General features: G+C 43.7%; 1 protein-coding gene and 1 long non-coding RNA gene across 8 annotated transcripts in view; one reads left to right on the forward strand and one right to left on the reverse strand.

The window, feature by feature from the left end:
• EEF1AKMT1 (EEF1A lysine methyltransferase 1) overlaps positions 1 to 27342 on the reverse strand; it is a 42062-nt gene that overhangs the window by 14052 nt on the left and 668 nt on the right. For 2 of the 7 annotated variants that reach the window (XM_045039144.1, XM_045039269.1), the window contains exons 2-5: positions 14235 to 14397; positions 10322 to 10404; positions 5357 to 5637; positions 3012 to 3297 (exon numbers count right to left, since the gene is read on the reverse strand). In XM_045039144.1, coding sequence (XP_044895079.1) covers positions 3155 to 3297; positions 5357 to 5637; positions 10322 to 10404; positions 14235 to 14378 — 651 coding nt within the window. In that variant the 5' untranslated portion in view covers positions 14379 to 14397 and the 3' untranslated portion in view covers positions 3012 to 3154. Of the gene's footprint in view, positions 1 to 1408; positions 3298 to 5356; positions 5638 to 10321; positions 10405 to 14234; positions 14398 to 25654; positions 27177 to 27342 lie in introns of those variants that run through there. The other 5 variants (XM_045039124.1, XM_045039082.1, XM_045039184.1 and 2 more) reach the window with 5 other exon arrangements.
• On the forward strand, positions 3658 to 24715 carry LOC109494068. Its single transcript, XR_006586640.1, has 4 exons — positions 3658 to 4863; positions 10157 to 10871; positions 20756 to 20874; positions 23841 to 24715. It is a non-coding gene; the product is annotated as an uncharacterized LOC109494068 (long non-coding RNA).

Genomic DNA, 27342 nt, shown 5'->3' on the forward strand with positions numbered 1-27342 from the left:
GGGGGTGATGGGAGATGGGGAGATATTTCAGTGAGTAATAAGAGTTTATTGGGACAGAATTGTGTTCTTGGTAGAACTAAAGGGTTTTTTCCTTCTTTTCCTTGGAGCGGAGAGAGGTCATTACTGTTTTATCAAATAGGGAAATTCCCTGGCCTCAGCTGAGCAGCTTCCCCCTCCCCCTGCGGGTCTCCAGGACACTGATTATTGTTCCCCACAGTTCACAGCGGGCCTTGGGTGGATGTGGGCCTTCATGGCCCCGGGCTCCGTCCGTGAGACTTTCATAGCTTCTTCCCTCCTCTCCAAATGTGCCACGGTGACTACGTTCCGTCAAGGGATTCTGTCTGTCACTGAAGAGCTCCGTGGCCACCCTTGGAATGGACACGCCGTGCTGGTTCCTGAAGATTTTTTCCAACCAACCGACAGTATCTCCGCCGTATGCTTGTTTTAGAAAAACCGAACCATTTGGGAATAGCGATCGACACCCATCACAAATGCCAGCAGCTCGGCTTGCAGGGGCCAATGACCCAAACTTCTCGGTTTACAGCATGTCTTGTAGCAAAGGCGAAGGGGAGAGAAGGGTCATTCTTGGCCTCCGGTTTCTGCTCTGAGAAAGGGAAGAGCGTGAAGTGTCCGTCTGAAACGGGGCTTCAAAAGTGACTCCTGCGTTTTGTTGGTTCCAGCTGTCCGCGTTCCCATCGCCCCCAAACACGCAGCTGAGTAGCTGTACGGACTTCACGGCGGTCAGCAGACCGGATATTATCATCCTCCCTCTTTCCCCTCCTACTATGGTTACTTCGTGGCTCGTGCAAATCTCTGAATTAGCAAAGGACTTTACAAACGTGTCCTTTTCAGCTTTTGAAGTGCTTTGGTCGGGTGTGAGAGGCGAGGGTGCTCCCAAGAATTCAGGAAGCTTACTTCCAGGCCTCCGGGCAGCACGGGCACCCCTTCCTCCCACCCCGCTGCTCCTGTGCCCCGTGTGTGCCAGCCAGAGGCCAGGGGCACGGCAGACCCGCCTCGTGTTTCCGAAGACTCCAGAGGTAGAGACGCCGGCCTCTGATGAAATCCAGAAGCGGCCACGTGTGAACACAGGTTTCCTAAAATTGAAATCATGCAAGGGGTCCGCAGCAATAAAACACGCGTTGGCCGCCTGTTATTCAACGTGATTGAAGGCTTAATGCGCTGAGCTTTGTCCCTTCCCTCCCCCACCCTCTGTGAAAAAATGTTTCTCTTCGTCATCTAAAGGCTAGACTTCTAGTAAAGCTAAAATTCTTATTTCTAGGCTGCTATGTGCCCCCAATTCCTAAGTTACACATTACGTTTGTATACATGATTTGTTACTAACATTTATTTGTCGGTGGCCTAGGTAATTTTTACTAAACTGACTCATGAGGAAATAATAAGGTGGGGGTTATTTTCTAAAGAACATTTATTGAACCCTTCACATGTGCCAGGTGCCGATACACCGATAAAAATATAAATGTCTCATAAAAATACCAAGTGATTTTTTTTAAGTAAATGAAAACTTATCCCAAAGTAGAACAATAGAGGACTGAAAAGTTAACAAGCGGGGGCAAGCCCCCCCCTCCCCCCGTTTCCTGGGCACAGGCGCCCACGCACGAGGCTCTCTGGGACAGGCGGGGTTTCCCGCGGGGAGCAGCCATGCCCCCGTCGCCGATTTTCAAGAGCCAACATTTCCCGCTCCCCCTCCACGTGCACTGCGGGTCCACCGCCCCACCGAGGACCTGGGGCCAGAGCGCTTCGGTCGGGGAAACTGCCGGAAACCAGGTCGGAGAGAACACAAAGCTCTGCCGGCCAGCGACACATTTTGCTGCCTTTCACGTTTCGATAGCAAAGCGAGTCACGTGAGGTGGGAAGTGTTATTCCTTTCCCAGAGGGGTTATTTTTTAAGTTTGTATTTGCAAATGATTCTGACTTCACAGGAAATTGCAGAATTACTACAGAGAGGTCTTGTGTGTCCTTTCCCCAGTTCTCCGCAGTGGTAACATCTTACATAAGCGCAGGACCACAGCCAGGGAATGGGCATCCGTACCGCCCACACACCTGACTCAGAGCTCACCAGTGGTACGCGTGTGTGTGCACGTGTGTTCTGCGTGACACCGTCTGCGGAGTTTTGTGTCACCGCTGCACAGTCAAGATGCAGACCAGTTCCATGAAGGTCTCCCTTTTATGGCCACCCCCACCCCTTACCCCCATCGTAACCTCTGCCGACCACCAATCTGCTCTCCATTCGAGAATGTTGTTACATAAATGGAAACACAGGAGGTAACCTCTGGGGACTGGCTTTCTTCACTCAGCACAAGGCCCTTGAAATCCATCCAAGTTGCAGGCATCAGCAAATCATTCCTTTGGGTAGCTGAAGAGGCATGTTCTGCGATGCGGATGCGTGATGAACAGTTTCTGCAGCACAGCAGAGGCCAGCAGACTTCTCACCTCCTTTTTGCTGTAGTGTTTGGTTTGCTGATGGCACTTTCTCAGGCAGCTCGGAGCAGCTGACGTGGCTTTAGCTGAGGGTGCGGGGGAGGGGGGGGTGCTGAGCGTGCGGCACCCGGGCTGCGCTCCTGTCATCCCTCCATAAATAGGGACAAGAAGGAAAAATCCAGAAGGCTCTAGTTCCGAGGATTATGAATTAATACTACTTGCAAGAATTATCACCTCCTTCCACGGAGGTAAGTGGTATCTCCTTCAGGGGCAGATCAGATGACGGTCCCCTTCACAAGTCCTGTGATGCCCCAGGAAAGCTGCCGAGAAGAATCGGCAGCCCATTGGGTAGAGCCACAATGGGCCTGCTAAGGGGGCAGACGGCCTGAGGCAGAGGCCTGGGTCCTAATCCAGGCCTTGGCCAAGCCACTAAGCTGTCTGTACTTTGGCTTTAACCTGTACTTAGGTGAGGAGAGCGGATTTTAGACAGGTTCTAAGATTTCTTCCCAGGACAAATCCACAGACTCAAGTTGGCAAAGGCATCCCGAGCCCTGGCAACAAGGAAGTCACGATGAGACGCTGTATTCTTTATTTTGGAAATCAGGCCAGAGCCAGCCCCGTTCTAGGGGACAGGAGGAAGTGATAGCTTTTCAATCTACCAAGGGAATAGTGAGAGAGAAACGTCACATAGGATCCTTTACTGTTATGTTACTATCTACACTGAGATTTCACGGTCTAGTCCAGAATCATAATTCACATAACAGCGAAACTCATTTCCCAAGGTCCGGGTGTGTTTTGGAATAAATTTGCACATCTTCACGCCAAGAAGTTTCGCTGCCTCTTCTTCCATGACGGCACCTGAAGGGAACAGACCCAGTGAACTCGAAGCCTGAAATACCAACCACTGTGCCACCACGAGTGGTGAGGGGTTCTAGACTAGAATAGGCGAGGTAATGAGATGATCATATCACTCAATAAATATGGGGGAAGGTCAATTCTTTATATCCTTTTTCACTTTCTCCAACAAATTTGCAAATTACCTACTTTTTTCCTTTTTAATTAACATTTATTTTTTGCTTTAAGTTTTTTAAGTTTCTTTTGAGACAGAGCGTGTACATGCACCAGTGGGGGAGGGGCAGAGAGAGATGGAGAGAGAGAATCCCAGTCTCCACGCTCAGCTCGGCACGGAGCCTGACTCCGGGCTCGATCCCACGACCATGAGATCATGACCTGAGCCGAAATCAAGAGTTGGTCGCTTAACCGACGGAGCCACCCAGGCGCCCCTCCTTTATAATTTAAAAAATAGTTTTCCTACCTCTACAAAACTGAGACACTTAGAAATTTAGAAATAAAGGCACATTCCACAAAGTAACATAAGGAGAGTAAAAATAATTACTAGGAACTAGTGTTTTCCAACTTTGAGTCAAGAACCCCGCTCTCATTCACATCTAATCTTGCAAACTCATCGGAACTCATTCACACCAGCTTCTGGCTGACTGGTCCCCACGTCCCACCCACGGCCTGGCCCACGGCCACCGCTGTGGACACAGCCCCTGGGTGTCTCTGAGCACCTCTCCCGAGACACCCCACTGCAGAAAGTGCTTCTGCAGCTCACACAGGCAGGAGACCCAGGGTTCGCCCCAGATTCTCCCCTTCCCTCCACATCCGAGCATAGCGCATAGCGGACTCTTCTGCCTTCACCTGGCTCCACCCCCGCCCGCCTTTTTACTGCCACACCTTGTCCACGCCTGTCTCAGCTGGACACGCCCTCATAGGGCCTGCTCCCACCTGTGCCCTAAATCCTTTCCAGCACAGAGTGAAAGTGCACTTCTTGAGGCAAACTGGGTCCCATCGGTTGGGGGCCGACAGCTTTCAATGAAAGTCCCAACAATGGCAGCTGTCACCTGTAAGGGACCCTCTCGCCCCCTCCCCCCACTCCAGCCGTGCTACCTGCACACGCGATGGGGCAGGGCTCCCCGCATCCCTCTAAGAACCAGGGGGCCACAGGCCCTGGGGGCCACCCCTCGAGGTCTCCCCTGGAGTGCTACTCCTCCAAGAACCCCTGCCTGCCTGGCCTGAAGGACACCCCTCATGGTTCTCAGTGCCTGCCAGGCCCTTCTGATTCTTTCACTACATTCTCAGAATTGGTCATCACCTCTCCCATCTGTTCGGTTACGTTTTTTCGCCTATCTTCTAAAACTAAAAGGTAGGCTCCACGAAGCCGGGGCCCCCGCCTGGCAGCTGGCACAAAGGGCTAGCAAACAACCGTTGAATTGATAACCCTTAGGTAAATATTACTTGTGACAACCAGAGTCACCTTCTTGACAATTCTCCAGCTTCAGGGACAAGAGACCCCCTGCAGCTCTGCTCGGCCCAGCCTGAGGAGCCCTGGACGCCAGCCGCCCCAAGGAGACAGACCATGAGGTAACGTTCTAGTTCTCCGCCAACGCTCCGCATGTCCACCTTAAGAAAGAACGCCACTCTCCCCAGTAAGAAAACTCTTCTGCTGGTGAGATCAATTTAATCTACTGTCTAGCTCTGTAACCTTGGGCAATTCAGCTTAATGTTATCAATTCCACATTTCTCTCATCACATGTAAGGCTGGATCAAACGCTGCTACTATTCCTGATGAGGGTGAGTAAAAATAACACTCAGAGCACACTCACCATGTGCCAGACCACACCCTGTGTGTATCATGTCACTTAATTCCAATAACGCTGAAAGGAGGGTAGTGTTACCAGTCCCGGTTTACAGATAAGGAAACCTGGCACAGAGAGACGGGTTATGTAACTTGCTTGAGGTCACATAGTGAGTGGTGGATTCAGGATTTGAGTTCTAAGATTGCTTCCAACTCCTGGAACCTAAGACTGGAATATCTCCTGGTCAACATTCGTGAGTCGTGCAATCGGGCACCTACCTGTGCACAGCAGAATCTTGCCCCGAGTCAGATACTTGATAGTTTCTGACATTTTCCTGAGACATTCCTCGGAGAGATAGGGGGGATCTGCTATTACGATGTCAAAACTGTGTGCAGCAACTTTTTCAGGTAAATCCAATGGATTATTGTAATCATAGAAGATAAACTCCTCTCCGTATATAGCAAATCTTTTGTCATATTCAAAGATGTATATAGAAAAGTCTTCTCTGTGTAGCTCTCTCAGTTTCTGGTAAACACTGGGGGCGCTCACACAGGCTATTCTAGAAAACAAAAGGAACAAATTCATGGAAGATCTTTAATGGAGAGCTACTGGAATTAAATAACAACTGCTTCACTAAAAAAAATAGGTCCTGTGTTCAGCTCTTCAAAGGGAATCACAGTGCAAGCTACTGTAAAGGCAGTAAATTTCAAGAGAAAACTATACTGTTTCGCTTTTAAGGAATACAGTGTTTAAAAATCCTGCAACTCATAAGGTATGAAAGGATAAATAAATGTGCTTTTCTAGTAAAAAATGTAAAACATTAGGAACACATTAGCAAGAAAGTTAGAAAGCCCAAGGCTTAAATTTGCTTATTATTTTCATGTTGGTCCTCATTTCAACATTTATTTCAAATACTTTTAGTCTCAAATTAATTCTTTTGAAGTTACTTTTTAAAAAAATTTTATTTTTTTTAAGTATTTATTTTTGAGAGAGAGAGAGAGAGAGAGGGAGAGAGAGAGTGAGCAGGGCAAGTGCAGAGAGGGAGGGGGACAGAAGATCCAAAGCAGGTTCCACACTGACAGCACAGAGCCCGATGTGGGGTTCAAACTCATGAACTGCGAGATCATGACCTGAGCCGAAGTCAGATGTTCAACCAACTGAGCCACCCAGGAGCCCCTGATGTTACTTTGTAATATTCATAATCTAGGAAGAAAAATCCCAAATGATGCCTCAATAGCTCCAGTTTTCTGCAAAGATACCTTAAAATTCAATCACAGTACAGACAAGCTGCTTTAAAACTAGCAGATGCATCTCTGAACAGAAACCATGTTCCACGGATCGGGTGGGTCCCCGTGCCCGGCAAAAAAGGCTTCTCAGCCCCAGGGCACTGAAGCGTGTGATACACTCTGGCGATGATACACACACTTCTATGGGAAACATGCGTGTCCCAGCCCAGGGACACAAGGGCCAGCGGGGCCCCCAGTCCAGGTGCTGCCAGAGCTCTGGTGAGGAGACAGGCAGAGGACGTGGGACGATGTCCTCACTGTGCTCAAAGATAACAGGCCACGACCCAGGCAAATATCTTCTGAGAAAGAGGGTGAACCACAGATAGTTTCAGACAAACAAAGTCCGAGAGTCTGTCACCACAGACCTGCACGCAATTCCAAAGCACGTACTTGGGGCAAAAGGAAAGTGGTCTGAGGTGCAACAGGGACTGAGAGCGGGATGGCGATGACCTTGGGGGAGGCAGTGACCTTTATCATGCAGCAGCAGGTCACCTTCCGCAGGGGATGCGACCGAGCCCTGGAGTCTCTCTTCACGATGGGGAGTATGATGGAGGCGTAAATGGGACGTCCCCCGAGAGCACGCAAACAGTGGAGAGGGCGCACAGTAAGGGCTCAATAAATGCCACTATTACTATTCATTTTGAATATTACGACAGAGCTCGAAAAAATACTGAAGATGCTTTTCAGAAAAAAATAAATTTCTTCCAAAGCCCTTTATTAATGGAAAAAAAGAAAATATGTGTAAATACTGTCATTAAGAAGAACCCAATAAGCATCTCTATATAATGTTAAAAGAAAAAGAGCAGCAGAAACAAAAAAACCCAAAAAACTTAGGACTCCCAGTTTAAGAAGCAGACATCGCGCATTCATTTACATTTGCTCCCTCATGAAAACCTACTAAATAAAACATGAGTAAAATTCTTTTGTTTTGTTGTTTAAGCATAAACCGCCAAGAGCAAAGAGGATTCAAGAGGAGACCAAAACAAACAAACAAAAACCAAAAACCCCACAAAAACCAACCAGCCAACAAGACAAAAACCCCTTAAGAGGCAGAAAATCAGGGGCGCCTGGGTGACTCGGTAGGTTAAGCGTCAGACTTCGGCTGCCGTCGTGATCTCGTGGCTCCTGAGTTCGAGCCCCGCGCTGTGCTCTGGGCTGCCACTGCCGAGTCTGTCGGATTCTCTCTCTCTGCCCCTCCCCTGCTCGCTCTCCCTCTCAAAATAAAGAAGTAAACTTAAAAAAAAAAAAAAAAAAAAGCAGAAAAGCAAAGGGATAGCTGGTATTTGGCTCAGTGGACCCAAAAAAGCCAAATCCCAAACTAGGTGTCATAGGTAAGCTGAGAAGCAACCTGGTTTACGTCCGAGGGCCCTCAGAGGCTCCGGAAGCTGCAGGACCAGGTCACTCAAGAAGTGGGGGTGAAGGTGGGGCTAGAAATAGGAGGGTTCATTGAAAGGTCTCTTTAAGAAGCTCGTTCCCGGGATTCTCTTCCCTACCCCAAGTCTCTAGGTGTCTGCCCCTCTGCGACTGTGACAGAAAACTTTCCCCAAACTGAAGGACCTGAGTTAAAAGAATGAAAGGTTCTCCAAGCAGTACAGATGAGAGCACCACAGCAAGACCCAACGAATCCTGGGATTAAGAGAAAACCCTAAGCTTGTAGTGGGCAGGGATGGGACAACACAGGTTTTCCTGTAAGAAATCAGAATGGCGTTGGTTTCTCAACAGCACCTACGGGCACCTGGAGGCAATGAAGCAATGCCCTCAAAACCTGGAAGAGATACCCAACAAAACTATCACAACCAAGGGGAAGGATAGAATAAAAGTATTTTAGACACGAAAGGTTTAACCACTTCCCTCCCATGTACCTTTTCTGTGGAAGCTATTGAAGGATGTACCAACCAAAGTAAGGCTATAAAGTAAGAACTAGGGTACAGGAAACAGGAACCCAGAACAAGAGAGAGGCAAAAGGCTCTGACGCATGATGGTGAAGGGAACACCAAGGTAAGTAAGACCTGTAGCAAAGCCAGAAATCAACGAGTCCAGATAAGAGCAGCTTGCAAAGCCTTGGGAGTAGCTTCCTTCACAGAGTTGGAACACGTCTGAATTTACTGATAGGAGATTCATGGAGCGTCTTAGAGTTAATTTATGATACGGACACAGAAATACATACAAAATAGAATTATTTTCTTCAGAAAAATGAAAAATTATACAGAAAAGGAAAAGAATAAGGTTCAACTGTGAAGAACATTTATGCTGGCATAATATAAACCCTGTTCTAACCAAGATTAGGATAAATCTATTAGGAGTGTGAACAAAAAGCATGCCTACTTGTGGCAGTTGTGGAGTATGAGAGAGAGCTAAATCCTCACGCTCCATAGTGAGAAGTCAAGAAATGTGGGGAGTAAGCTTAGAAATTTCCCTGGGCTTGCACCAATGCGTTAACAAGGCATAGAGAATTACAAAGCCGTAGGATGTTCACACCCAAGTTTGGGTAAACAAGATTAGGTGAATAAGGATAGAGAAGAGGGGCTAAGGCCCCCAGAATAAAGTGAGGGGGGGCAAAGGCCCCCAGAACAGAGAGGGGGGCAAAGGCCCCCAATACCAAGGTATATGACGTAAGCGAGATTAGGTATTCAGGGCGGAAGTGCCCCCAATTTAGTACTACAGCAGAAAGGTGCCTTCACAGGAAGGAAGGACCAAGTTAGGTAAACAGGTAAACAGGGCTATAGACTGCTAGGCTGCAGGCTGCAGGTGAGGAGCTGATTCACAAAAGAAAGGTGCCTTGTTAACCCTGAGGTTACTTGCTCTACCTGTCTCAGCCCCTAGGCTAGCTAAAATAAACAGAGGTGGGGCCTCATGTCCGCTGTAAACAACCTTCCGCTGGCCGGCCCCCAGGATTTTGTTTTGCATTAACCCAAACCCCTAAACCCGAATATCTTCAAGACCCCCTTTCCCTCGCGTCCATGAGTTAATGTTCACAGATTCATTGTCTCTGTGCACGTCCACCACCATGTTTGTAAGCCTTCTGATCCTAATAAAAACGGAGCGAGGACCCTTATTCAGGGCTCTTGTCCTTTCCCGGACAATAGTCATCTCTCGCTTTTAATCCTGCATCCGCTCTCTTGCTGGACAAGAGAGTACTTTAGACTTAGAGTCTATGACAAAGAAATAACGTCTACAAGCAACAGGTCAAGAAGTGCCAATATAAACATATATTTAGAAATATGGTTGTAAATGCCAAAAGCGTCCCTGAAAGGGAGCAGGGAAGGGGAGGGGAGTGCACAAGGGGCAAATGAGCAACGTGGATATGGTTTCTGAACAAGCCTGGTAGGACCATTTGACGTTAAATTATATGCATGTGAAAATTTTGATAAAAACTGAAGTGACAAAAAAGAAAACCTTTATTTTTAAAACTTCAGAAGTCAAACATTAAGATTTTTTTTCTTTTAGGGGTACCGGGGTGGCTCAGTTGGGTAAGTGACCGACTGCAGCTCAGGTCATGATCTTACAGTTGCTGAGTCCGAGCCCCGTGTCATCGGGCTCTGCGCGCTGACAGCGCGGAGCCTGATTTGGATCCTCTGTCTCCCTCTCTCTTCCTGCCCCTCCCCAGCTCGCGTGAGCGCATGCTCTCGCTCTCTCTCTCAAAAATAAATAAACATTAAAAAAACAATTTTTTTTCTTTTTAAAAGGAAAACAAACTTTAGGAATATAAAGGTAAGAAACAGATTAGAAAATGTTAAAATAAAGAAGAGGTAGGGTATCTTACAATGAACGGATTTCTGTATTCCTGTTTAGGAACTGAGTTTTCAGCACTGGAGCAGTTCTCAATTTATCATGTCCTGCAAACCACGGACTACAGCTACGGTTCCCACTTCTTATAAACCATTGCTCATTTTGGAAGGACGTATTCAGTATCAATTTAGATAAGAAGACAAAAGAGAAACAAAATCTAGACCTTACCTGCCACATTCTCCCGCGGCTGCAATGGCTTCCTTGGCAAGTCGCAAAGCGGTCTCCTGGCTGTACCAAAACTGGCTCAACTGCTGTAACAGAGCAATGACTTGAAATCAGTTGAGAACTGCCATACATTCCGTCCTTTTAATTTACGTCTACCACTCCAATGTGCATACATTTCAAGTGTTTTTTTCTTTTTAAAACTAACTATTCTTTGGAATTATTTTAAAGTAACAGAAGGCCCTAATTACTGGAATCTAGGCATTGAGCACCAGCGGCTGCTGACACCACAGAAGGAGACAACGGTCAACGTTTCTGCTGGTGGAAGAACATACTCCCGCCTTTGTGTGACTCTTGCCCCCAAAAACTGAACCTGAGTCTGATTAAGCCTCTAGGATCAACTACCCACTAGCAGAACCACAAATAGAGGATGGAAGAACGTGTGAAATACCACCACAGGGATGAGAGGAGCGAAACCCAGTCCGTGGTCCTTTTCCACCGCCTCCTCTCTTTACCTTATGAGGACTTCCCGAGTTACTTGTCTTTTCCCTTAGGGGTAAGCTGTCATCCTGCTCCTTCTCTTCACGCTGGTTACCGATTTTCTTTCAACTTTTTAGTGATCCTTAATCATCCACTCACGTTTCTAAATTAAATTTTAAAGGGGAAAAGTGGATTCTCCTGCAATGGAATAGGCCCATTTCTCCAGCAGGCCTCCCTCTGGAATGGCCGTGCCAGGAGCCAGTGGTGGGAGGAGGCAAGTGTGTGCGGCCAGTGTCCGCTGATGGCTCTTAAATCCAGTTTTAAAAACATTTCCAAAACATATGATCATTTCAACAAGTGCAAAAAAAAAAACATTTAACAAAGTTCAACACCACATGATTAAAAAAAAAAACCTCTTAGAAAAGCAGGAATAGTAAGGAACTTCTTTAAACTGATACAAGGCATCGAGAAAAAACCAACAGCCTTACAAAAATGAAAGATCTATTTTTCCCCATAAGATAAGAAAGAAGGCAAGAATGTCTGCTTTCAATATTCTCATTCAACATTCTACTGCAAGATCCAGCCATTGCATTAATGCAAGAGAGGAAATAAGCGAGTGACAGTCAAAAAAGAAGTAAAACTGCTAACATTTGCACATTGTGTGACTGTTTACCTAGAAAACACCAAGGCAGATAAATGTTTCTGAAGACAGAATGTACATATTCATTTGGATATATGTGAATATGAATTCACGTCTAAACATTCTCAGCTGCAGGAAAATGCCAAGCCCCGGCCCTCTTTGCTTAGGAAGCTGGAGGAAAGCCCTAGCACACGTGTACATGGTGTGGGGGTGGGGGGTGGTGGTGTTCTACTTCACTTGATCTGGGTAGAGTTTTCGACAGTTGGCTACCAAGCTGCCCTTCTCCCTCACTCCAGCCTTGTCAGGGCACAGGTGTATGTTTTGGCTCTCCTCATACCCTTCTAAAAAATAAAAATCTTCCTTTTAATCAATGTGTTGCATAAACATGGCTTTCAAAGTCAAATGCACTACTAGGCTTACAAAGAAAAACAACAGTCCCTGCCCCACGTCTCCCCACCAGTGAGTTCCACTCCTCAGAAGCACCTTTCCAACTCTTCCTTTGATCATCTGTCTCCATATTTCCAAATATTATGCTTTAAATGCTCTTTTTAAAAGTTTATTTTTTGAGTGATCTCTACGCCCAATGTGGGGCATGAACTCACGACCCCAAGACTGAGAGTTGCACACTTTCCCAACTGAGCCAGCGAGGCACCCCTAAATGCTATCTCTTGATTTTTCCACTTTATACAATGTATTATATTATGACAGATGAGGATATTGCTCTGTCATGCACACACTTCTCTGTCCCTCATGCTCCCCATATGGTTGTAACCTGTTTCTGGTTAAAATCATTGCCAGTGTTCATTGTGGGGCCAAATGACACATTTCCTTCTAGGATGGAACCTTTTATTCTTCCTAGACTTAATAAATGTATCATTTGCTTGTTTCTCTGAGCCAACCTCTAAATCTTCCAATATACTCTGGCAGCTTCAGAGAAGCAGTGTCCCGGAGGCCAATACCATGAGATTTGCTGTATCTAAAATGTTTTTATTTTATCCTGCACATTTGAGTATGCTGAAACCTGGGCTGAACAAAATTCTACTCCCAATACCGAAGACACTGCCCCACTTTTTTCTAGTTTCTAACAAAGCTACTGAGAAGTGTGGTGTGACTCATCCTGAGACTTTGTAGGTGACCTGCTTTTCCTCTGGAAGGTTCTAAGACCTTGTCACCTGCATACAGAATTTTCAGAGTCCTGTAACCATGCATCTTCGTGAGAATCTTCAGGTCTGGGAAATTTTCTAATGTTCCCCTTTGAAGATTTCCTCTCCCCTTTATTTTCTGTTCTAGTTTTCTAGAATTCCATCCATTAGTTAAATACTGAGCCTCCTGGATTCATCCTCTAGTTGTACAAAATGTTTTCTTTCCAGCACTTGCATCATTCTCTCTTTCTCTTTTTGCTTCCTAGGAGATTTCCTCAATTTTATACACAAAACAAAACAAAAGAAAGTATCAAAATTATAAAAATACTTAATTCTAAGTAGTGGGATTAGGAATAACTTATTTTTGTGTTCATGTTTTTACATTTTTCTACAACAACCATGGATTACTTTTAGAATCAGAAAAAAAAAAGCACATAATATTTAAAACATTAAGCAGAGGGAGAGGGAGAAAGAATAATGCGGTCCTTCAGGTTTCTGATACTCACCACCTACAAAAGCATCCAGCTACAAGGCAAAAGCATGTAAAGAAGGGGAACTGTTAAAAAGAGGCTTTTGTGTAGGTGGAAAATTTAGTGTAAATGTAAAGAAACATTTTTATCGAGTCAGTTTCAAACAGATGGTAAATAGGAGAATTTAATACAACTTAAGAGATCCAAACTCGACACAAAATGTAAAAGGATGTTGAAAAAAAAAAAAAAGAGTGTGAGAGATTCCTTCTAGGTGGGAAGTGATGGACAGAGACAAGCCCACTACCGAGGGGCAGGCACAGACAAAAAGCCCAAGCTTTGTGTATCTCCTTCAAACGGTCTCCTTCAAAAGCTTACACTTCTAGGTTCTAGCTTAGGTTAGTTTCCCTCCACTCATTTAATTAATTCCCATTTTTAATTCCCATTTTTATTTATACCATAAAAATATAATTTAAATACATACTATGCACCAGAACCTATTAATATCTTTTTCAGAACTCCCTTTCATCTTTTTTCATTGCACATTTAAATGAGTTTCATTGCACGTTTAAATTAGTTACCCCATTTACCGCAGTATTATATTTTACCCCCTCCACAAGGATAATGGGCACCAGAAAAACCAACCGCAAGTGTCTGTGCACAGAAGGAAGCACAAGTTTGTGTTGGTCACAAGTGACATGTTGTCCCCCTGTCTGAAAAGTCCCCTTGTCTGACCACCAACCAGCCTGACCGTCAGAACCAGGAAAATCCGCATTTAAACAGTCTTAAATGGGGGCGCCTGGGTGGCTCAGTCGGTTGAGCATCCCACTTCGGCTCAGGTCATGATCTCACGGTCCGGGAGTTTGAGCCCCGCGTTGGGCTCTGTGCTGACAGCTCAGAGCCTGGAGCCTGCTTTGGAGTCTGTGTCTCCCTCTCTCTCTCTGCCCCTCCCCCGTTCATGCTCTGTCTCTCTGTCAAAAATAAACATTAAAAAAAAAAAATTAAACAGTCTTCAATGTTTGGGGACTGCTTTCTGTCTTAGCAGCGCACACAGGACATCAGCTCCTGAGGGGCAGGTGAGGCAGACGTGGGTGTGAGGCGGGACACAGACAAACACCAGACCGGATGGACAGGTGCAGAATTGGCAAGCAGCTCACCCACATTTCCTGAGACATGTGGAATGCACTTACCCAGTTCTCTTCTATTATTCCAATATTATATTTATCATCCCCGCCTGGGTCGCTTTGTTGCTTCTGCTCAGAATAAAATTCCTGGAGGGCTGCTAAGGCGTGGGAAGACAGCTGGGGGACATCATCATCCTCAGAGTCACTCATTTCACGAATCGTCTGTAACCTGCAAATAAATGAACAAAGATGTTGTGCGGGTATTTTTTTTCCCTTCTCATCAAATAGCGATTTAGAGGGACACCTGGGTGGTTCAGTCATTGAAGCCTCTGACTCTTGATTTTGGCTCAGGTCATGATCTTACGGTTTGTGGGCCCGGAGCCCTGCATCGTCAGGCTCTGTGAGCCTCTGTGAGCTGACAGTGCGGAGCTTGCTTGGGGTTCTCCGTCTCTCCCTCTGTCTGCCTCTCCCCCATTTGCACACGACATTCTCTCTCTCTCTCAAAATAAATAAACTTACAAAAATAGCAATTTAGAAATTTTTTATCTCACAGCAAGGATCCAAACTGGAAGTGAGGTTTTTGTTTGTTTTTCATTAATTAAAAAAAAATTTTTTTTTTTTTAATTTTAGAGAGAGAGCAGAGGAGGGCCAGAGAGAGACGGAGAGAGAAATCCCAAGCAGGCTCCCACATTCAGCATGGAGCCTGATGTGGGGCTCAGACCCACATCTAAGAACTGTGAGATCATGACCTGACCTGAAATCAAGACTCGGATGCCCAACCAACTGAGCCATCCAAGTGCCCCTGGGAGTGGGTTTTATAAGGGAAACTCATATTTTAAATTTCTGAGATCAAACATCCACAGAGGTCTCCTACTAAACCACAGCTTAACAAATACAGGCTTTTCCTTTACGTGTATCATTTTTACAAATGAGATTCTCCCATTTTTAAGACTCCTTGCAGAATGAATTTTTTTACCATAAATATCTAAAGACATATTTGGTTTTTTTCAGGCACTGCAATGGCCATGTGCAGACATTCACTGTGGACTCTCTGAATCAGAGATCTTTCCACCCACGAGTGTCACTGTTCAGGTGATCTAAGGCTCAGGGGTGTCATTGACAGGGTAACTGAAATTAGTATGGAAAGAAGTATGGAAATTTAAAGGAATGACAGAGAAAGGGAAGAAGTAAAACACAAGGAGGGAGAAAAGGAAGATGTCTTGCAGGAACGGATGGCCAGGCCAGTCACTTCTTGTGGTACCACTGGAGTTAGCCAGACTGCTAGGTTAAGCCACAAGCTTGGTCTGGACAGCAAATTCTGCCCCAGGACTCCTGACCTCTCCAAGTTCAGGGGGTTCCCCAAACCACCCTCACATCCACTAATTTGCAAAAAAGACTCAGCACTCACTGAAAGCAATTATACTCACAGTTGCATTTATTACAGGGAAGGATACAAATTAGAGCCAGCCAAAGGAAGAGGTGCGTAGGGCAGGGTCCAGGAGAGTTCCAAACAGGAAGCTCCCGTGGCCCTCAGGAAGCATCACCCTCCCAGCAGGGATGTGGGCCAATACGCAGAGTCCTGCCAGCCAAGGAAGCTCTGCAGGCTTTGATTAAGGCTTTGTCATGCTGGCCTGAGTGACCGAACTATTGCCCACCTGAACTATTGCCCACCCGGCTGAAGTCAGCCTCCAGCCCCCCAACCAGGATGGCTGGATGTGACCTGAGGGACCTCCATGAATAACAAAGACCTTCCTATCACTTGGGAAAGTTTAAGTGTTTAAAGGTTACATCCCAAGAGCCATGACAAAGGCCAAACTTCCCTTTGACTGAGGTCATATTGCTTACTACACAGGTCAATACATTTTTTTTAGTTTATTTATTGAGAGAGAGAGAGAGAGAGAGAGAGAGCGAGCAGGGGAAAGGCAGAAAGAGAGGGAGACACAGAGAATGCCAAGCAGGCTCTGTGCTGTTAGCACAGAACCCAACGTGGGGCTCAAACTCATTAACTGTGAGATCATGACCTGCGATCAAGAGTCTGATGCTTAACTGACGGAGCCACCCAGGGGCCCCTGCCAAACACATTTTTAAGTCAAAAGTTATCTGGGGCGCCTGGGTGGCGCAGTCGGTTAAGCATCCGACTTCACCCAGGTCACGATCTCGCGGTCCATGAGTTTGAGCCCCGCGTCAGGCTCCGGGCTGATGGCTCGGAGCCTGGAGCCTGTTTCTGATTCTGTGTCTCCCTCTCTCTCTGCCCCTCCCCCGTTCATGCTCTGTCTCTCTCTCTCCCAAAAATAAATTAAAAAAAAAAAAAAAAAGTTATCTAAGAGCGTAACAACAACACTCCATTTGCTTTGTGTCACATTTTACATCAAAGTCTACACTTTTCAGCAGAGACTGCTCAAGAAAATTCGTCACGTTGCTCCCTTCCTCCTCCAAGACCTCTGGGGGTGTAGCTGATGGACAGTCTTGGCCTTCCGCCTGCGCCACCTACCGAGGGCAGCTGGTAAAACACCATTTGAACCTGGCGAATCCCGATGCTTAGGAAGAGAGTTTAAAAGATGCTGAGCAGCCATTTCAAATGAGAAATAACTGCTTGATGCTTTTTTTCTCCTTTTCAAAATCAAAGAGCCAGCCATTCCTAAAAACAACCAAAAAACCAAAACCAAGACCAAAAAAACCCTGTATATACCAACTACTGACAGTGTATTTTCATGTGCTAATAGTCTGTTGATTCCCTTTCCTTTCTTCATCAAAGACTTACCTGTAAAAGTTAACTGATAAAATATCTGGTCACACAAATTAAGCTAGAAATATAAATAAGCGTTCTATGAACAAGCAGTTTCCCCTCTAGGAAGAGAAGGAGCAAAACACAAGGTATATACACTATGATAGATTTATAAAGTTCAAAAACAAGTAAAATTAAACTATTCGTTTAAGGAACATATAGGCTTACATTCAAAGATAGGCTAATTTTGTTACTAAAACCTTCCTACGTAGAAGGCTCCAGGCTGAGAAGAGTCACTGATGAGTTCTATCAAACATATAAAGAAATGTTGATAATTTTATCACCCAGAAGACAGAGGAGAAAGGGATCCTTCCCAACTTGTTTAACGAAGCCAAATTAAATCTAACATGAACACGTGTCAGTATATAACTGGGCTCAACTCCCCATCAGATTTTGAGTGTGATCAGATATCAAAGGGGGTTGGGGGCATTGGTGGTAAGTGGTGGTGGTGGGTTTCTGGGTAAACTGATTTAGCAAGGTTCTTGCTAAAACTAGATTTTACAAAGTACACAGATGGGCCTAGAAGGTTCAGAAGCCTGACTCAAGGTTGGTCAAACAATCTTAGCTACAGGAAACTATGGCCTGCAGGCCAAATCAAGCCTGTGCCTTGTTTTTGCCAACAAATGTATTGGAAAACAGCCACACCCTTCTGTTTACATATTGCTTACAGTTGTTGTCCTTTTAAAGTTTGAACTCACAAACCACGAGATCACAACCAGAGCCGAAGTCAGATGCTTAACCTACTGAGCCACCCAGGTGCCCCTTGCCTACAGTTGTTTTTAATGATAAGCCTAAAATATTTATTATCTGGTCCTTTACAGAAAGTTTGCTGACTCCTGGTTTAACAGTATAAAAGAGAAAAGCCACATGATCATTTGCATGGATACTACAAAAGAATCTGACAAAATTCAACATCCATTCATGTTAAAAACTCTGAGCAAACTAGCTATAATAGGGAACCTCAATCTGAAAATGGGCACTGAAAAAAAACATACGCCTCATACTTTCTTAGTGGTGAAACACTGAATGCTTTCTACGCTCAGGAACAAGGGAAGGATGTTCACTGTCACCACATGCATTTAACATTATCCTGGCCTTTCCAGTTAATGCAAGAAGGCAAAAACAAACAAACAAAAAACAAAACAAACAGAAAGACCAAAAAAAAGCAAGCATAAAGACTGCAAAGGAAGAAATGTCCATATTTGGAGATATGATTATTCACAGAGAAAATCTTAAGGAAATAATGGTCTCATCCATGTGACCAGGTCAACATCAGTGGGGATAATTCATGTCAATGGCATGTACCCTTGATATGTAGTGATGAAAACAGCGCTTCATTTCCATGGTCTTCCCCTCAAAAAACATAATCCCAGTGTAAGCATGACCAAAACTCAGACACAACCACAATTAAGAGACATTCTACAAAATATCTGACCAGTATTTGCCAAAACTGTTCGGTCATCAAAAACAAGACGAAAATGAGAAACTGTCACTGCTAAGAGGAGCCTAAGGAAATACGATGACTATCGGTAAGACAGTATGAGGTCCTAGAACAGAAAAGGAGTATTGCATAAAAACCAAGGACATCTGAACAAAGTATGGACTTTGGTTAACAATAGTGTAGCAATATTGTTCGTTAATTGTGACTAATGTACCATACTAACAGAAGATGTTAATAGGGGAAACGGAGTATAGGTATATAGGAACAACACTCTATCTTCATAATTTTTCTGTGAATCTAAAACTATTCTAAAATAAAGTTTATTAAAAAAATTTGTTTTAATGTTTATTTTTAAGAGAGAGAGGGGGGTTGGGAGGGGTAGAGAGAGAGAGGGAGAAGGAGACACAGAATCCAAAGCAGGCTCCAGGCTCTGAGCTGTCAGTCAGCACAGGGCTTGAACTCATGAACCATGAGATCATGACCTGAGCCAAAGTCAGACACTTAACCAACTGAGCCACCCAGGAGCCTCTGTAAAGTTTATTTTTAGAAAATTTTAAGGAAGCATAACCAACTTCACCAACAAAAACTACTAGAATGAGTTTATTGAAGTTTCAGAGTACAAGGTCAATACAGAAAAATAAATTACATTTTTGTATTCTAGCAGCAAATAAATAGAAATTAAACTTAAAAGCAATTTTCCATTAAATAGCATAAAAATGCTTTGAATATATTTAACATAAAGGCTGTAAGATCTTGAAGCACCTGGGTGGCTCGGTTGGTTATGTGTCTGCCTCTTAATTTCGCTCCCTCTCTCTTGCAAAAATGAACATTAAAAAAAGGGGTGGGGGTAGGGGCACCTGGGTGGCTCAGTCGGTTAAGTGCAGGACTTTGACTCAGATCATGATCTTGAAGTTCAGAGTTCGAGCCCCGCATAGGTCTCTGTGCTGACAGCTTGGAGCCTGGAGCCTGCTTCAGATTCTGTGTCCTCGGATTCTGTGTCCTCCTCTCTCTCTCTCTGCCCCTCCCCCACTCGCTCTATCTCTCTCTCTCTCTCAAAAATAAGTAAACATTATAAAAAAAAAAGACTTTAAGATCTCAATACTGAAAATTCCAAAGCATTGCTGAAAGAAATTAGAAAAGACCTAAATAAAAGGAAAGGTATACCATGCTCATGAACTAGATGAACCAGTATTATTAAGGTATCAATTGTTCCCAAATTGATCAACAGATTCAATATATCCTAAATAGAGTGTGTGTATGTGTGTGTTTACTTAAAATAGAAACTGATGTGCTGCTTCTAAAATTTATTTATTTAAAAAACATTTTTTTATGTTTTTATTTTGAGAGAGGCAGACAGACAGAGCATGAGCTGGGGGAGGGGCAGAGAGAGAGAGAGGGAGACACAGAATCTGAAGCAGGCTCCAGGCTCTGAGCTGTTGGCACAGAGCCTGACACGGGGCTCAAACTCACGCATGGTGAGATTGTGACCTGAGCTGAAGTGGGACACTTAACTGACCGTGCCACCCAGGCGCCCCTCTAAAATTTATTTAAACATTCATTCATTAAAGGATATTAAGATTGCTTCCACTTTTTGGTTACTATAAATAAGGTAGTATGAACATCTATGTACAGTTTTACCTTTGTTTTCTGACTAAAGCTTTGTTTATATATACATCAAACAAATCATAGCACTAAACCACTTATCAATATTTTGATTAGCTTCTATATCTCCAGTGTGAGAAACAAATGGCCAAAATCAGAGTAGACCGATAAAACAAGTAAAAAAGAATGGCAATGCTGAGGAGAATGTAAGGATATTGGTACTCTAATTCAGGTAATAATTTAAATTGGTATAATCTCCTTTTGAAAAGAATCAGATAGTCTGGATATAAGAATATTCCTACTTGGCGGGGAGGGGCACCTGGTGGCTCAGTCGGTTAAGCCTCTGACTTTGGCTCAGGTCATGATCTCACCATTCGTGAGTTCGAGCCCCGTGTCGGGCTCTGTGCTGGCAGCTCAGAGCCTGGGGCCTGCTTCGGATTCTGTGTCTCCCTTTCTCTCTCTGACCCTCCCCCACTAGTGCATGCACGCATGTGCTTTTGCTCAAAAGTAAATAAACGTTAAAAAAAATTAATTGAAAAAAGACTATTCCTACTTTCCGACCCAATTCTAATTTCTAAACTTTATATTTTGAAATATTTATAGATTCACAGGAAGTTATAAAACTAACAGAGGTCCAAGTATCCTTGACCTATTTTTTTTTTCTCATTCTAACAACTCTAAAAGCAGGACGTAACTTTAAAATAACGGTGTAGAAGTTTATTGTGGGCACGTTTTCTTAAAGTGGTGGTATTCTTATAGTCCACGGCATCTCGGACTCGATGAAATGGGATCACTGTACCAACCGCAGGCGGCAATGCAGTGAGCCATCCGTGCAGCACTTCCATCATTTCACAGCCTCAGAATAAAGTCACAAAGAGGTGAGGCTGTTCTGGGGGTTGGCACTGTCTGAGTGGTATCCGCGGGGAGGAATGGTGAAGAAGAGCGTGCTACTAGGGGATTCTGGGGGACTGTCTCCACACCTAGACAACTGTACTGGCCCAATCTGTCTGATGTGTTTCAATGTTTGAAAGAATATTTTTTAAATGTTCATTTATTTTGACACACAGAGAAAGCGTGAGCAGGAAGGGGCAGGCAGAGAGACAGAGAGAGAGAGAGAGAGAGAGAGAGAGAGAGAGAGAGAGAGAGAGAGAGAGAGAGATTCCCAAGCAGGCTCCAAGCTCAGTGCAGAGCCTGACATGGTGCTCAATCTCATGACTGTGAGATCATGACCCAAGCTGAAATGAAGAGTTGGATACTCAGCTTACTGAGACACCCAGGTGCCCTGATGTAGCTATTTTAGAACTCTAAAATCTCTTCAAAGGCTTGCAGTTTCGTCCAAAAGACACAACTTCCAGTTAATTTGAGTTAATCTTGGCACATAGCTCAGCAGTGGCTACCCATCCCCCACTGCTTATTCCTGTGTCAGGTAGCTATGCACATGATTCTACTTTGTGTTCAGTCTTAATATACAGAGCTGAGAGAGGATATGCTATCAAGCGTTTAATATTATTCACAGTTCCCCTAGAAATGAGAGGCACAGTGCCCCATGAAGGGCCACACGAAACCTGTCATATGTGGGGAGAAGGAAGCAGACAGAGACCTGGAACTCTGTCTTTACTGCTAAGATGACTGGGAAGGAACTGGGTGGGGATGTCCCCTATTGGGCGCAAAGTAAAAACACACATTCTACAGTTTGCGGTTGGGAGCTTCGTGATATGACTTTGATGTGCCCATGAGAGCTGGTTTGCAGCAAAGGGGTAAGCAACTTTGGCCACTAGTTTGGCCCTGTAATTAACTGACACCAAATAAACAAATACAAAACCGAAGAACACACAATTTCAAAAGTTCCCGGAGCAGTTGGTACGCAACTTGTGGGAGCCAAGGTATGCAGTAAGGGCTCTGTCCTGCAAATACTGGGGATCTGTGTTCTGATCACTAACTGCTGCTTCTGATCGTGGAGGCGGGGACACAGAGTCAGGCAGCCATTACCACAACGCTCCCACTGTTGTCATTACTTCCACCTCCAGCTGAAGCAACTTTCAGGGGATTTAAAGGGCCAACACTTCTTTCCTTGCTTTATTTTTCTCTTTTTCTCCTTTTGGGAGCCAGACATTTAAGGACTAGATCATTACACAAAGCAACTGCATATACAGGGGAATTTAGGTCACTGTACATGCCCAGGAAGAGGTGGAGGCTCAGAAAAGAACTGAGATAAGTTTACACCTCAGGCTGACACTCAGCACAGACAGCCCTACAACAATCAAAAAACAAAAATAATAAACAAAACAACAAAAACAGCAAATCCTTGGGAAGGGGGAGAATCTGATTTCCAGAGTTCCCACATTATTAGATTCAAATATCCAGTTTTCAACCAAAAAATTACAAGGCATACAAAGAAAATGGAAAATGTGGCCCATTCACAGGAAAACAACAGAAATCACCCCTGAGAAAGATCAGATGGTAGACTTACTGTCTGAAAGATGCTGAAAGAATTAAATGAAGATATGGGAAAAACTAAGAAAATGATGTATGAACAAAATGGAAATATCAACGGAGATAGAAAACATAAAAAGGTATCAAAAGGGAATTCCAGAGCTGGGAATTACAATTACTGAAATGAAAAATTCACTAGAGGAATTCAAAAGCAGATTACAGTGGGCAGAAAATCAGCAAACTTGAAGATAATTGGAATTACTGAGTTTGCTGAAAAGACAGAATGAACAGAACCTAAGGCCATTGTATCAAGTGGACCAAAATACACATTGTGGGAGTCTCAGAAAGAGAAGAGAAAGGGACAGAGCAATTCTTTAAAGAAAGAATGGCTGGGGCGCCTGGGTGGCGCAGTCGGTTAAGCGTCCGACTTCAGCCAGGTCACGATCTCGCGGTCCGTGAGTTCGAGCCCCGCGTCGGGCTCTGGGCTGATGGCTCGGAGCCTGGAGCCTGTTTCTGATTCTGTGTCTCCCTCTCTCTCTGCCCCTCCCCCGTTCATGCTCTGTCTCTCTCTGTCCCAAAAATAAATAAAAAAACGTTGAAAAAAAAAATAAAGAATGGCTGAAAACTTCCCAAATTAGGTGAAAGATAGAACTATAAACACGTAAGAAGTATAATGAACTTTAGTATGATAAACTGAAAACACCCACACCAACACACATTATAATCACTATTAAAACCAAAGACAGAACCTTGAAAGCACCAAGAGAGGTGACTTGTCACATATTGTCGCATAAAAGGGCTCACCAATAAGATCATCAGTAGATTTTTCATCAAATTTTGGAGGCTAGATAGCAGTAGACTGATACACTCAAAATGCTGAACAGAAAAAAAAAAAAAAAATCAACCAGCAACCCTATATCTGATGAAAATGTCCTTCAAACGTGAGGAAGAAATTAAGACATTCACAGATAAAGAAAAGCTGGAAGTTTGTTACCACTAGACCTGCTTTGCAAAAATTGGTAAAGTGAGTCCGGCAGGTCAGAATAAAAGCACACTAGGCATGCCTGGGTGATTCAGTCACTTAAGCATCTGACCCTTGATTTTGGCTCAGGTCATGATCTCACAGTTCATAAGTTTGAGCCAAGTACTAGGCTCTGCACTGTCAGTGTGGAGCCTGTTTGGGATTCTCTCTCTCTCCCTCCCTCTCTGCCTCTCCCCCACTTGCACTCTTCCTTTCTCAAAATAATAGACTTAAAAAAAAAAAAAAGAAAGAAATGAAAGGACACTAGACAGTGTAGAGTCATATGTAGAAAAAAAAAGATCTCAGGATCTCAGGAAAGGTAAATGTGGGCAATTATAAATGCTAGTATTACTGTAACTTCAATTTATAACTCTACTTTTTGTTCTCCAGATTTAAGAGACTGATTGATACCCAAATGTCTATCAACAGACAAATGGACATACAAAGGAATATCATTCAGACTCCAAAAGGAAGAAAATTCTGATACATAGCTACAACATGGATGAACGTTGAGGACATTATGCTAAGTGAAAAAAGTCAGTAACAAAAGACAAATACTCTATGATTCCACTGATATGAGGTACCCAGGGTCATCACATTCACAAAGACAGAAAGTAGAATGGCAGTTGCCAGGGGCTAAGGGGTGGGAAGAATAGGAAGTTGTTTAACGTGTATATAGTTTTAGTTTTACAAGATGAAAAGTGTTCTAGAGATGGACGGTGGCAATGGTTGTGCAACAGTGTGAATTATTAACACTACTGAACTGTACACTTAAAAATGGTTAAGATGGTAAATTTGATGTTACGTGTATATTACCACAATAAAAATATTGGGGGAAAATGTCATTAGAGTGGATATCAACGGACTGTTAAGCAAGGTAATTAGATTGTTGTCATGGCTCTGTTGTCTCGTTTCCCTGAAGAAGTCATATTTAAGCTAGGATCTAAAGAAGAAGTTCTCCCATTGGCAAAGAAAGGAGAAAGAGCATTCAAGGTAGAAGAAACAGCATCTGCATCAAGTGGTTGGTAAGAGAACTGATGCGTTACACAGTTTGAAGTAAATTAGGCGTAATTTCAAAAGAATGGCCTACTAATTCAGCAATAAAACAATGTCTGCAATGTACTGTTAATTTGAATTTTGTTGTTTTAGTTTTGTTTATACTGAATTTGAGAATGTGTTAAATTCTGTAGTTGTGGAAGAATCAAAAGCAGGATGAATTATTTACCTCTGAGGTTTTAATTTAGAATAAAAATAACTTAAATCAACATTGAAGTGTCTGCAAAAGTCCCACTGAGGAATGGTATGAAGGCTTTAAATTAGTAATTTTAGTTTACTGCGAAAAGCACAAAGAATAAATTTTTAGAAAAGCATACCAGGAGCTCTCAGGCTGGAGAATTTCCAGGTGGAAATTCCAAAGATTGGTGTGTGTGTGCATGCCTAACTGAGAAAGACTAAGAAAACATAGCAAACTGATCTGCAACCTACTGAAAGGTCTCATTTTGGTTTGGTATTTCAGGATTAAGAGTTCCTTTCATTCAGGAAAAGAATTGGGCAACTATTAAAATCCAACGTCTCCTGGCAGAGTTGAAGTGTACAACCAGTTTCTGATCAAAGCTGTACCATGATACTGACTAGAAGAGGTAAATGAAAAAGAAAAGTATGTACGTGTTACTGTATGTATGTACAGATATGTGTGTGCATCCATATAGGCACATGTACATATGTATATGCTTGTCATAGACAGGAATATTTGAATTTTTATTTATTAGTACTAAGCACTTTCCACAGCTGCATATGTGGAGAGGGCTTTCAAACTGCAGCTTGAAATCTGTTAGCTAATCATTTGGAAATAAAACATGAGGGGCGCCTGGGTGGCTCAGTCGGTTAAGCAGCCGACTTTGGCACAGGTCATGATCTCGCGGTCCGTGAGTTCGAGCCCTGCAACGGGCTCTGTGCTGACAGCTCAGAGCCTGGAGCCTGTTTCAGATTCTGTGTCTCCCTCTCTCTTTGACCCTCCCCCGTTCATGCTCTGTCTCAAAAATAAATAAACGTTAAAAAAAAAATTAAAAAAAAAAAGAAATAAAACATGAAAACCATAAAAAGAAAACGGTGACATTATGTGCAAAGTAACAAACTCCAAAAAGGAGTTTAAGAGAACTGTCTACTTTCATGGCGGTAAAAGGCAATTACACTTCAATCCATACCTTAGCATGAATTTTGTCTCAAAATAAAATTTTATCTTAAAGCTGATCAAATCCGTTCATTTGGTAATCATTTATTGAGGAACTGCCTTGTACGAAGCACTGTTCTTGGTGATGGAAATCAAAATCCCAGTCCTCTTGGGAGATTATATTCTAGTGAGGCACAGACTATATGCAATAGAAATATAAAGTATGAGTTGGATGATGATAAGATCAATGGAGGAACATGTGGAGAATGAAGGGGCTGCAAACTTTAGCAATCATAGATGGTTTTCTACATTATCAAAGTGAGTTCAAGATTGTATCACTTGTTAAATGGGAAAAACTGAAATTTGCTTATGTAACAAACATTGCTACAGACTAAAAGAACTTCAGTTTCAATACACTAATTTTTTTACTCAAGTCACTACTTCATCCTATCTTTAATGTTGTCTACAAATTTTCTAAGTGGGTTTATGAAATTGATGTAAAGAGATTTTCATGTCCAAAAGCATTGGGGAGTGCTGTGTCATCTTATTATTGAACGGATGCTGAGCCTCACATGGCTCAAACGTGAGAACCGTGGTTCTTACAGGAGATTTTGCAACCACCTGCCCCAGAAAGGGAACATTCGGCCAAGTCTGGAGACGTTTCTGGTTGTCAGAACTGGGAAGGATGCTACGGGCATCTAGCGGGTAGAGTCCAGGAACGCTGGCAAATACCATTTACGAGACGGTCCTCCGCAACAAGCAACTGTCTGGCCCCAAACGCCTCCAGTGCCACGGCTGAGAAACACACAAATGATTGTGATAATGTGGTGAGCCTTCTATTAGAAAAGCACTATTTAGTGCCATGGGATCAGAACGGAGAGCATGTACCGGCAGAAAACAGAAGTGAAACAGCAGGTGGCATTTTAACCTGGCCTTGAGGGAGAAGAAAAGATGAAGAGTGAGGATTACAGAGGGAACAGCATGAGCAAAGGGCCGGACACATTAACGTGCAGCATCAGTAGGGATTAGCAGGCTCCTAGTGTACTGTGGTTGCTTTCTATTGCTTTAAACAGTACTTAACTCAATATAACTAGTGTAATCCTAAAGAGCAATATGCAAATTCAATTACATTTCAAATGTATACAATTCTACAATTGCTATATATCAGTTTTACTTAAAGCAAGCCACTCCCTCCCCCACTGTATAAATTCACACAGTATCCTATTGCCTTCTGCAAGTTATTTTAGTCAAGTAGGTGTGATCCAGTGGGGTGAGCATTAACTTAGAATTCATCCCAGGCACTTAACTGGGGGGTGCGGTGGGAGAGAGGGGAAATCTGAGGTAGTCTGTGAGGCTCCCTCTGCGAACAGGTAAGAATAATCTAGATGTTCCCTACATATATTTTGCATATTGCCCTATGATTCTACCCGGAATCCGATTTACTGTCAGAAAAGGGCCATAATCTTTCATTTTCTTTTTATCTTTGCATATGTAGTTTTCCCTGCCTAAAATGCTTCCTTTCCTCTCGTTTTCTAAAATTCTATTTATCCTGTTATTTAAAAAATTAACTTCAAAAAAGTGAGGTTAAATTTACCCAGGGCGAAACACATACAGTCCCCAAGTGTACAGTGCGATGAACTGCGACGTATACCTCCACGTGACCTCAACCCCGATCAAGATACCCTTCCGGTCTTACACATCATCCCCTCCCCACCCCGGAAG

The sequence above is a fragment of the Felis catus genome, chromosome A1, assembly GCF_018350175.1.
Source record: "Felis catus isolate Fca126 chromosome A1, F.catus_Fca126_mat1.0, whole genome shotgun sequence".
Lineage (NCBI taxonomy): Eukaryota > Metazoa > Chordata > Mammalia > Carnivora > Felidae > Felis > Felis catus.